This window comes from Rattus norvegicus, chromosome 18 (genome assembly GCF_021556685.1).
Source record: "Rattus norvegicus strain SHRSP/BbbUtx chromosome 18, alternate assembly SHRSP_T2T, whole genome shotgun sequence".
In the NCBI taxonomy this organism is placed as follows: Eukaryota; Metazoa; Chordata; class Mammalia; order Rodentia; family Muridae; genus Rattus; species Rattus norvegicus.
Genome location: NC_141551.1, coordinates 11,639,575 through 11,652,368, shown reverse-complemented (window position 1 = coordinate 11,652,368; position 12,794 = coordinate 11,639,575). Strand labels below are relative to the sequence as shown.

The window sequence follows — 12,794 nt, the reverse complement described above, 5'->3', positions numbered from 1 at the left end:
TATTTAACACAATATATTTAACATATACACTTAAAACTTTTAATACATACATATTTTATTTTGGTGGTAGTGTCCTGTGTGTGAAGATCAGAGAATAATTTTCAGGAGTCTCTTCTTTCCTTCCATTATGTGGGACTGTGGGAGGGAACATAGGCTATCCAGTTTGGTGGCAAACATCTTTACCTACCGAGCCATCTCACCAGCTCATGTGTTTAATACATACTTATGTGTAACTCTTGTGACTTGTCAGCAGAACATAGATTTGACTGTAGAAATGTACCATGTGGTACGTGTTTGTAGCATACCTGCTCAGGGCACAATCCTATTCTATGTGCTTTGACATGTGCAAACGTATGTTATTGAAAGGTGTTTAGTATATACCGGCTAGTACATGATTTATCCAAATCAGACACTATCAACTCAAGTTTACGTTGCTTGGTGAGACACTAAAGGAGCTCCTTTCTGTCTGTCTCCAGGTATCCTGTTTACCTTAGTCTGTAGTGTTTCCCGGGCATCAAAACAACAGAAAATTCTTCCCGATGACTTAGCTCAGCAGAACCTAATTGTATCAAACACCGAGGCTCCTGGAGATGACAAAGTCGTAAGTCACCTGTGTCTCTAAACCATATACAGAGGATGATTCAGCTTACAGTATTTCTTCTCACCAGTTTTACTTTTCCCTCAGCAAACTTCTTTTGGTGTCTGATAACTTCGCCGCAAATCCACCCATCACAGAAAATAGATCAAATGCATCTAGTTCCTACGGATGTGTGGTGTCTGAGTGTGGACATGGTGCTCTACTTGACGTTAAAATAGTCCTCTAGAACACACTTCCTTTTTCTGTTTCATATCTCACGGCGTCAGTGTCAGGCCTCTATTTTTAAAAGCATCTCTCCAAGCTGCTGTCTATGTTTTTAAGTGGCTCACTTAATTACTCACAGATCACTGTGTAGTAGTTGTTTTTTTTCTTTTTTTAAAACCAGCAATAAATCTCTACAGACTTTGATCATGGTGGGAAAAAGTTTATGGGACTCTTCCTCACTATAATGTGGGTTAGAAACGAGCCTGAGGCGGGCAGTGTAAAGTGGTACACCAGTGAGGGGCAGTTGCTCAGCGGCTCTGATGTTTTTTTAACCCAGTCTGTAAAGAAAGAACAAGTAGATATCTCCCAAAAACCTTGAGCGATGGTCAGAGGAGGGAAGATGGAGACACACAAGCAACCAAACAAAATGACCTAACCGTACCTGAGAAGAAGGCCAAGAGGGAGAACCATAGCTACATGTCAGGATCTAGACACACAGCGGAGAAGAGGTGTGGCCAATGTGCTGGTGTGGTATTTTCCTGCCTGCTTTACTGTTCAATCTATGTAGACTACAGGGAATATAGGTTTTTAGTAATTTTTTTCTGTGTATTTGAGTTGGAAGGAACGGTGTTGAGTGAGAAAGCTTGCTGTTATTTCTGTTTCTTCTCTTGCTTGATACAAGAGAAGGTGTTTAACTGAGAAGGGAGAGACCTGTAACACAGCAGTGCTGCTGTCAAGATGCTCGCAGGCTGGAACAGAGCACTTGCAGTGTGCTAAGGAGTGTTTAGAGGTGGGGTCTACTTGAAGCTTTTGATTAGCACTGGCAACTGTTTCTTGTGTTAGACACTACATCTAGTACAAGGCACATGCTAGGCACTCAGTGTTGAGAGGACAGATGGGAAGAGAGATCCAGTCTTGGCAAGGACTACCCTGTCATGCCTGCATCAAATCCAAGGCAGTGTCTGCACCGGCTGTTCTTTCTCACTGTCTTTTCTTTCTTTCTCAGTATTCCGCAAATGGCTTCACAGCTCAAACTGCGGGAGCTTCTGGGCAGACAACATTCACAACCTTGGGAGCTGGAGTCAAAAGTACAGGGCAAGAGACCATTGAGATGGTAAAAGGAGGACAGCGCACACTGGACTCCCGCAGGGCGACCGGCTATCACCACCATACCATGGATCCTGGCAGGGGAGGGCATGTGGAGGTGGACAATTACAGATACACCTACTCTGAGTGGCACAATTTCACTCAGCCACGACTTGGTGAGGTACGCGTCTGAGCAGTTCCCCAAACAATGTTGATGTAATTTAAATTTTCCAAATGTAGAGTTTGTACAGACTCCTACTTTTAGTTAAAGATGAATCTATTTATTGGAAAGTTAGTATTTTCAATTAATTTGGGTTTAATTATGTTCTGATTTAGGTGATCATTTACTTTCCTGCATTTTTTATTTGGCTTTTAATACTTTTTAGGGAAATAATTTTTGGCATGATTTTGCATCTGAAAATTTTGTTTTTAGCAACCCAATATCTCGCACAAGGCAATAGCAACGTGTACCATCACTTTGCCTGTTTGGAAAGAATGGAGCTCACATCAGTTTGGGTTCAGTTTATCTGGGTGTGGTTTTCCTTTGCCATTATTTTGAAAGACAGGAGCAATGGCCCTTGGGTGAACACTTGGGTGCTCCCTGACATGCAGGACTTTTAGAAGCTAATACTGACTTAACAGCGTGATTTTATGATACAGACCAATCGTGTGCATTTTCTACACATAGGAAACCATTAGAGGACACACTCTGATTAAAAATTAAACAGTAAAAGGTAAATCAAAGCACTTCCTTTTCTGTTAGTACGTTTTGGTGCTTAAAATAATAAAAATAAAATATGTTGTGTTTTCTCCCCACCAGAAGGTGCAGTTTTGCCATGAGGATGACAACCAGAAGCTTGCCCAAGACTATGTCCTCACATACAACTATGAGGGAAAAGGCTCGGCTGCTGGCTCTGTGGGTTGCTGTAGCGACCTACAGGAAGAAGACGGGCTTGAGTTTTTGGACCATCTGGAGCCTAAATTTAGGACATTAGCAGAAGTATGTGCAAAGAGGTGAACGACTTCTAACAGGATAACGGAAACTAATGGATTTACTGCCTTGTCCTCCCTGCTTTTAACTGTAAACCAGGAGTTTTCAAAAACAGAAGATGTTATATTTGGGGCTCCCTCCGCCATCTACAGAGTCTCCATGGATATACACATTTACAGAGAAACGTTGTATATTAGTGCTCGGAAACCATTGCTCTCGAGTTTCAATCACTTCTCTTTTACGGGTGTCCTCTCACATGGAAACTTAAGGAGATTCTCATTACTGTTTACATTGAGTGTAATGACAGCAGCCAACTTAGAGTGCAATGACGTTGAATGGATTTCAGTCCGTTTCTAGACTATTGACTGTAACCCAATTGGAGACTGTAGACACCATCATCTCATCTCCAGTTAACGAATTAACTGATTGTTTGTATGGTGCTTGGAAACAGTTGTTTTCCTCAACATTCTAAACTGTGTATACTGTGTCTTACTTTTGTTATAGTCTTGTAACATGGCCTGGCTTTGTAGTGCAAAGGTAGACGGCCAGGCAGCCATCGAATGTGCTGAAGTTCTAATCCAGTGGGTTTTAGCTTCTGTTCTATGTAAAAGCCTGCACTGAATCTCAGTCTCTTTTGTACTGACTTTGTCAGTTAAATTTAGATTTCAAAACTCCTGTTTTTTCCTCCTAAAATTTTTGATCTGTGAATACCAAATGGTCTACCCTCCCATCCTCTCTTCATTTTTAATTTTGTTTTTGTTTTCTTTCCTGTTGACTTTGAAAGGTCTACTTGGGTTGAAGAAATCCAAGATATCCCTATAAGTTGTCTCATAAAATAGTTTTTCTCTGGTGTGTATGCATGTGCCTTGTTAGTTTTCTTAAGCTCAATGTAACAGCAACATTATTGTTTTGGATTTTTGGTAATTGCTTCATTTCTGTCCTTAGTGAAGAACTTTCAGTTTTTCCAATGAAACTATAGGACTCTTTCATGATCTTTTAGAAGCAACGTTCTGTGTAACAGAAGCAATAGTATACTTAGAAGTAGGTTGTGTCAATCTGATGTAGAATAGCATAGTTACAATTTCTGTTCTTAATTCAAGGACACTGGAAGTAGGAAGTAGTGATAAGAGTTTGAAGTAAGCTTCTCAGCAGAATAATCTCAGACAATCTCTAGGACAATGACTTCACTTACTTTTTAGATGATATGGTTAGTCATAATTACATGGTTGTAAAATTATTTTTAGAAAGTTTGTAATTATAGTTATTTTATGAAATATAGAAATGGGCCAAACAATTTAATCTTTTTAAGGAATTTACACATGAGTAAACTTCATAGCCAGCTACGTTCTAGAACACAGGTCATGTTTCCTTCAGTCAGTGAGCTCAGCACTTTGACTGGATGGATGGAGATTCTAGGATGGACATTCTAGGTGCAGTTCTCATGTGTGCGATTGTTCATTGTGTGGAACAATGTCTTGAATTCACCGAGTTGGCTTATAACAATTGTGTCCAGAACAAACATTGGGGAAATTTTTGAACACCAACTATGTATGCAGTGGAGTCATTATTTGTGTCAGAGACATTTTTAATAAATTATGTACAAAATGATCGTGTGCTGGTGTTTATCCTAATGTGAACTAAGCCACTTCAGGCAGCTGGTGTGGGTTGGTTACTTGGGTCTGGTGTGCATGACAGTGGTTTGAGTGTGTTTACCTGTGTCCTTCCCAGCTTCCTTTTCCCAGCGTCTGTTCCTGGGATTGTGGCTTATCTGGAGCCCAGACACACCTGCAACCTTATATGCCAGCACACTGGGTGTTATTCCTGTGCTGTGGGCATTGGCGATTTCACCTAGCCTCTGTTTTTATCATCTTAAGATAGAAGGTACTTTTAGAATTCTTACCCTGTATCTTTAAAAGATACTTGGTGTATGGTTGCGTCTTAGTTGGGGTCACTCTTGGTGTGATGGAGCACCATGATCAAAAGTAACTTGGGAACAAAACGGTTTATTTGGCTTCCATAGATGAGTTTTTAAGGAGAGAGGCAAGGTTAAGATTGAAGGTCATACAAAATGTCCTACCTAAAATTACCCCTAGTAATAATAATAAATGATTTTGAATATACCATATATACGGCCTATTTAATGCCAATGATAATCGATTAAGGAAATGATACACTGGAGACCATTTTGAGTTGCCTTTTGTTATTTGAGGCTGTGTCCCTTCCTAATGACCAGCTGATGACTGACTCTAACATGTGCAGCTGTTCACACATTTTGCACAGTTTGGGGGCAACATCTGCACAGGACTGCTGAGTGTGTTATGCTGTGGACAGACCAGGTTAAAGCAGATGGGGACTAGAACATCTGTTTTTATGTAGATAACTATTCCAAAGCCCTCTGAGTAAGAAGTCCTTTCCTTGGCTTTTCTCTTACCTGTGTTCTGCCAGGCAGTAGCAATGGATTGCTGCAAGGTCCTTCTAGTTAACTCGGCAATCCACAAGCCACAGACTTGAGTGGATTCCTTGAAGCACATCCCATTGCTATGCTTCCCTTACTATGAGCGGACTTTGAGGTGCCATTTAAATGCTCTAGGCCTGGTTCCCTACCTTGTATTGAGGGGGGAAGACTGCTCCATTGAACTGCTGTCAACGCTGAGTTAATTCATGAAGATGTTTTGCAGAATTTTCAGTCTCCATTCTGCTGCTGCTGCTCCCTGCCCCTGCCCATCTATCCCAGAAGCCTGAGCAGCATTTTACCTGTGTGGCAGCTCACCACAGTTTATACGTCTCATTCCTGCAGTTGCTAAGGCTTTGTTGTACTCATCCATAGTCCAGAAATCAGAGTGATAAGTCTCCAGATGACTGAAAAGAAACGGAAGCTTCCTAGTCAGCCATTGTTGTTTCAGGAGGTGGAAATAAGGCATTTTCTCAAAGCAATGGATGTGATGAAATTGTCACTAGGACAAAATCAAAGGCGCTCTGTTGTCAATGAATTCAATTATTTCTTTTCCTTTTAAGACAGGATCTTATTATATGGCCCATGCTAGCCTCAAACTCATGATCCTCTGTCTCAGACTTCTAGGGAGGTTCAATGAAGTTTTATTTGGGGTTTGTCTGTGAGCATTTTCTACTCCTGTGGTTTTCCTGTTAAAATATCTCATTTATTGACATGAATTTTTGATATTTGTGATTTATAATATAATTACATTATTTTTACCTTTCCTTTTTTCCCACCAAACTCTCCCGCATATCCTTCCTTGCTCTCTTTCAAAGTCATGGGTTCTTTTTTATTAATTGTTATTAGATACATACATATATGTAATATTTGTATATACATACATGCTCCTAATATAACTTCTCAGTCTATACAATGTATAAGGTTATTTGTATGTATTTTTGAAGGGCTGACCAATTGGTGTGCTTTTCCATGGGGAAGACTCTCTCTCACTCTCAGCGTTCTTTAGTTACCTGTAGTTTTTGTGTAGGTCTGAGGCCTCCAGGAGCCCTCCACCATCCACTCACTTTAGCATTTACATTGTTACTGTTCAGTTCATGCTCAGGAAGTCATGATGGTAAGACTTTACCTGTGTAACTTCTGACAGTACTAGGAGACACAGCCTCACAGTAAAGGCCCTGCTTCTCTGACTTTCATACTCTTTCTCCCTGCTTTCCTGATGTTCCCTGGGCCTTCAGTGCAGAAGTTGTTTTGTAGAGGGAGCTACTTCGTTCTGGGCTCCACAACTCTGCCTTTTGATTGGTTCCGGTTTTCTGTTGCAAAGAGAAGTTTTGTTGATAAAAGGAGAGGATTATACTTACCTGTGGGTAGAACACAAATGCTTAGCTTGTTGGCTGGGATTACGCTGGTTTAGTAGAGTGATGATTATAGGTTCTCCTCCAAGATCCATAACTTTGCCAGCTCTTCATAGTCAGCTAGGTTTCCAGTACCAGCCATATTTTCTTCCCGGTTTAGTGTATCTTAAAAGTCTAATTAGAGAGCAGTTGGTTACCACTAAGCTATGTGTGCCACTACTGGATCCTTAGAGTTAAGGGACCATCCTGGTCACTGATGTGATTTATAGTCATCATGACTAGGTAGGACTGTTGGCTGCTTTCCCCCTTTGTAAGATTGTATGATACCTTCTGGTACAATGAAAGTTGTACTCAGGGAGTCAGATCTGTTACCTCAAGGTCCTATTTCTGAAATGCATGGTGTGTTTAGCTATACAGACTTACCCTCCCTTTCTGGGGTACAACCAAGGACAGTAGTAATAGCTTGTAATGATACAGGAGTCTTTTAGATAGCCCTGACCAGCAACTCAAAGGAGGGCTTCTCATTCCTGGTGTTGGGGTTCTTGTTAGATGGTCTTTGGCTCTTGGAGGGAGCACTGTTAGTGGAGAAAAGTTTATTTAAACTATATATGTGTATTTATACTCAGGTTTGATGTCATTTTTTAAGGTAAATAGTTAATAGTTATAATTCCTTGTGACTTTTTCAGATACCTTTACTGCACGGTTGCCCTCCTCCTTTTTTCATGTTTATCTCCCACCCCTCCCTAGTTAGATCCCCCCTTTTTCTCCATTCCTTGATCATATCATTTGTATCCTGCTATTACTTTACTCTCTTCATCCCCCACCCTCACCCCCAGCAACAGCTCCTTTTTACTTTCCTGTTTTCTGCAGTTCCTCTAAGTGTTTAATCTTGGGTCCTGATGCGCTAATATAAAATCTGACTTTGAACGTACCCTTCCTCATAAGTTTCTGTTTCTACTCCCTTTTCTTGGCCCCAGATTTTTTTAAAAAAAATCTTTTTTTTCTTTTCCATTTTGAGGCCTTGAACTTAGGACTCCATGTAAAGCAAATGCACAGCAGTGATCTACAAGCTAATATCTTGGCACCTGATTTCATTCTGACCAGCCACTCTAGTAGTATCCTGGAATCAAATGCTTTTCCTTTTGTGCCCTTCAAAACTCCTTAAACAACAAAGCACTAAGAGAAGACTTGTGTCTATGGACCTTTTAGGTGGTGCTCAGTTCTGAGAAATCCACTGATTCTCTAATACTCTGCCTTGTTTAAAAGGAGGAACACTTTGCTACCCGATCAGGTGGGGTCCTCCTAACTCCCTTATTTCCATGGTGTCATTCCAGTTACATAGGCTTGAAATCTAGAACCTTTAGTCCCTCAGTCTCCTACCCAGCACATTTGTTGCTCACATTGTCAGGCTTCCTGATAATTCTTAAACAGTCTCATGCATGAAACCATTATCCGGCAGCCATTTGACGCCTTCCTTGTGCAGTTACCCATGGCCTTCTAAATTGTGCACATAAGGACTGCAATCCATGAGAAAGGACAGGATGAATCAGCTCCTCAACCCTCCCACATCCTCTCCTGCAGGTCAGGACATGCAGGGTGTGGATGCGGTGTTTGCTAGCTAAAGCTTGTAAAATGCATTTGACGCCTTGGAATATGGTAAACACTCAACATATGTGAATCAACTCCAGACGGTACAAGTAAAGGGTTGGCGTAGTTGGGAAAGTTTCCTATCACCAATCCATATACATATATATTATATGTATATATACACATATATATAGTGTATATGTCTATCTGTGTCTGTGTGTGTCTGTGTGCACGTGCAAAGTATGAGTACAGGAGCCTTTGAAGGCGGGGCAGGAGGAGGGCTTCAGAATCCCAGGAGTTGTACTTATGGGCAAATGCACACTTCAGTATAAGGTCCTGGAATCTGAACTGTGGTCCTCCTCAAGAGCAAAGCTTAGTCTTAGCTGCTGAGCTGTCTCTCCACACTCCCCTACCCAAAACACAGTCTTTCAACAATACCTGTTCATTCAAGCTGTCAGCATGTCAATGAGTGCCTCTCTAGCTTTCTTCCAACTGCCATTGAAGAGCAGGGAAGATCGTGGCATTTCTCCCGTGGAGAAACAAACTTTCCATGCATCTGAGACATACAACACAAATTTTACTACTGGTCTCTGTACTCTGCATGCTCCCTGCTGTGTGGGTGGTTGCAAGTACGCTTGTGCAGTTATTCCAGGTGGGAGGTTCTGGGCAGCTCCGCATCATTATGTGCAGAGAGCACTGCCATAAATCCTTCTTGCTCATGGTTGTCCTACAGCAACTGGCTCACTGTCCAACCGTCCATTTTTTCCTTCATATAAAATAGGACTCTCTTTGATGATATGTAGTTCAAATATCATCTCACCTAGAAGGGAAGACATCTATACATCTAGAGCACAGTGCTATGTTTATAGATTTCAATCATAGATTTGCACATACATATGTGTATGTGTTTCTTCTCGTGAGGAATTCAAGAACAGACAGGTTTTACATTTGCATGTCCTTAGTGCTGTTGAGCGCACATTTTAATGAGGCCAAATTGTATCACCTATGTTACAAACAGCAAACACATTAAAATTACACATTAGAGGTTTGGTTTGCTCACTGCTTTCTCTTGGCATAGATTTTATTCCACAGACATAACGCCTGCACTACTGCCCTGAATCCTTTTCTTACATAGAGACATTAGATAACTAGAACACTGAACACATGCATCTGTCATTCAGCACAAGAAAGAATCACTAGGGTTTTTGGATTCCCTTGTGCTTCTGTGCTGTGCGGTGTAGGTGGCCAAGAGCAGGAATTCTAAGCCATGACTGTGAGTATGTGGCTTTTGGTCATCCCCACTCCTATTACCATTAATCAGGAATTTTGTGACCCATAGGGCTCTTTTCCATCTTCTTCACTGGTCTCCAGTACTTAAACAGTAGACAGTGTTGATGGGTGAAAGGATTAGTGAAGGAGTCCATAGTGAAACTAGGTACCTCACCAAGACTGGGCTATGAGTCTTCATCTCCCTTACTGTAAAACCCATTTACCAATATGAAAGTTACATCTGAGACTATTTCTTTATTGTCACACATTCCAACATGGTAGTGATTATTTTCTAGAGATTACCCTATTTTATTTTTTAAATATTTTATTCTAATTGATTACTTCATTGCTTTACATCCCAACTGCAGTATTCCCTCCCTCTGCTCATAGTCTTTCCCTCATTCACTCCTCCTCCTTTTCTCTTTAGAAAAGGAGGACTGACTTATAAGTGGATATTAACCAAAAGATAGTGATTTTTTTTAAAAAACTGAAGAACTTCAACTTCTGAAAAAATTCAACTAGTAACTCCTCATGTTGAAGAAATCAAGAAAGGATTTCCTGTAAATTTGTCAGAGTCATTTTATTTATGAACTGCTCTAAGTCTGACCTCAACTCAAGAAATGTCATCAAGCTGGAAGGCAGGGTTGGTGTCACAGTCCCTCACTGCCTCCAGTGAGACAGAAAGAACACCATGCACTGCATTGTAGCGCTCACATACACACAGTGATGAAAACCTTCACAGGAGGATCCAAGATCTGGAAAAGAAGTAGATGGTCACGAGCCTCTAAGGCATTACCTTCTTTATAAAGTCTTATTTATTTGTTTCTACATACTGCATGTGTGTGCACTGTGGGAATTTCTGGTTTCACTGGAGACTCAATTTTGTCATGTGATTTTTTTTTCTGGCAACTGTCTTATGAGAAGATGTTTTGCTGAGAACAGACATGTGATGTTTTTCTGGAAGTTGTCTGGTGAAAGGGCATGTGATGCTTTGCTGGAGCAAACACTTGAGCAGCATGTGATATTTGGAAAGAATATAGAGATAACCCAACACATGGGATGATGCTCTTGCATTGGTTCACCTTGCACCCCTCTGATCCCTTCACTGGGCTTCGCTGACAGTACTCTTCGCTGATGATGCTCTGGTATTGGTTTGTCTTCTGTTTTTTTCACTGATCTTCACTTGACTTCATAGAGAGAAATACATCATAAATCTTCTGCTGGTATTCTGGCTGTTTCTTGCAGCTTCTATAGACTTGCTGATCAGCAGAGACTCAGGGTTTCTTCTGGATCTCAGGCTTCTTCTGCTACTGGTTTGTGTTTGGTGTTTTGATAGTGGACTGGACTGCTGACAATGAAGGTTGGAATTGCCCTAAAGAACATGTACACAGCCTCCATTTCCCATTAATCTTTTCTCCCTCTACCATAATTCAAGCAAGATTTTAAAAAAATCTAAGATGATAATGCCTAGATAAGTATGTGCCTGCAGGTATTTATGTGACTGTTACTCTCTACATGCTGAAATTTGGATTCTGGAGGTCTCGCACAAGCACTTTTGACTGCTAAGTCACCTCTCTAGCCTCCCCCTAGGTTGTGGAGATGCTTGGAAGTGTAAATATCGGTGGTAGTGACATAACTACTGGCCTTATATATTATTTGAGGTTTATGAAACAAGAAACTTGCAAAATGTAAGGTGGACACATCGTATTCCCAACACTTCCATGGTTAAGATGGAGGATTATTCAAGTAAATAAATAAATGAATAAAATAAATGAATGAAAAATTTCGAGTCTTTTTTATACATGGTACATTAAGGAAATTGCTAGCCATACAGAAATTGAAGCATAGTTGTCATCAAAATGCTCCAGTTTCAGTAAATTAAGTATCTTAGAAGATAAGTTCGTTTTTCATGGTTCCTACACATTGCATGGATGTGGACTGGTGGCACAGTAGCATGATTGGAAGGAACATGGAAAGAGTCATAGCAAGCACTCAACAAAAGGAAGTGATTATCACATCTACTGTTAAGCAGTAGGATGTACACACATTACTGAATGCATCCCATAGACAAAGTAGGTGTCTGGTCTTCAGGGATAAGTAACACCTGGTGGAAGAGTGGAACACCTGGCCAAGAAGTGGCAACTGTTAGGTAGCACTGTGCTATTATGTTGTGTTGGGAAGGTCGCAGATAGTCCTTGTGGGATGATCATGTTGTCTCAGACCTGCACAAGGGTCTAGGAAACATGGACGAGGGTACGGGCAGAGCAGCAATTTTGCAATGTAAAGTCCTCATAAGAAGGGGGTAAACTAGAAATTTCCAGGAACCAAGGACTTGAAGTGAATATTTCGAGAAAGAGAAACCAAGCAACCAAAGCTGAAGGGTTCTGAAGAGTCAATACTTAGTTCCGACCCTAAATGGGAAGTCCGCATAGATCAAGAGACTTACATGAAGAAGTAAGAAAATAACGGAAATGGTCTACTCACTAAGTGTCTCTGAGGCAGTAAACACCAATAAGCAGCTAGACTAAATGATCCAACTAGAAAACGTGAATGGTGTTATGCTATTGTGAGACAGTAACCATTACGGGGAAACAGATAGAAAGATCAGAGTCACTAACTCTAGTCAGAAAGACAGGTTCAAATTACAGCTTTGTCAAGGTAGTAACCTTCCGTTTTCCTACATGAAACGTGAAGAGAAAATAACAACAAATAAGGATCCACTTAAAGATCTATCTTAGCATTCAGTTCCTCGGTACATTAAGAAATGTTGGCTTTTATTATTGGAATAATGTTGGTGGTAGAGAATTATGTGATAGTTTCAATTTGAAAAGAATTAAATGGAGAAATCTGTAATCGTTACAAGTAGGAAGAAGAGAGGTCTGGGATGGTAGCTAAGCAACAGAGTGCTAGCATAGCCTGGACAAGGCCCTAGACCCAGTTGCTAGCACTGGCGGGAAATAAAGAAAGCATGGAGAATTTTCCAGATCAATATAATGCCACTTGAGAGAAGAGGCTTATTATAAGTGAAACATGGAATAATAAAAGGTCATGGGCTTTAAGAGTATTCAAGGTTGTGGCTGAGAAGATAGATCAATGGTTAAGGCACTTGCCACACAATTAATATGCCCACCTGGTGGGGTGTGGAAACCCACCTATAATTACAGTGTTTGAGGGCAGAGACAGGATCTCCAGAACAAACTGGCTACCCAGACTGGCCATATCAGACAGCTCTTGGTTCAACTGGCAGACACT

At 40.8% G+C, this 12,794-nt stretch overlaps 1 protein-coding gene across 2 annotated transcripts in view; it reads left to right on the top strand.

The window, feature by feature from the left end:
* Positions 1 to 4,487, top strand: part of Dsc2 (desmocollin 2) — a 32,253-nt gene extending 27,766 nt beyond the window's left edge. The window contains exons 14-17 of one of the 2 annotated variants that reach the window (XM_087592583.1): positions 477 to 601; positions 1,809 to 2,069; positions 2,577 to 2,622; positions 2,709 to 4,487. In XM_087592583.1, the coding sequence (XP_087448709.1) occupies positions 477 to 601; positions 1,809 to 2,069; positions 2,577 to 2,612 (422 nt within the window). In that variant the 3' untranslated portion in view covers positions 2,613 to 2,622; positions 2,709 to 4,487. 2 annotated transcript variants of the gene reach the window in all.
* Positions 4,488 to 12,794: the final 8,307 nt, after the last annotated feature.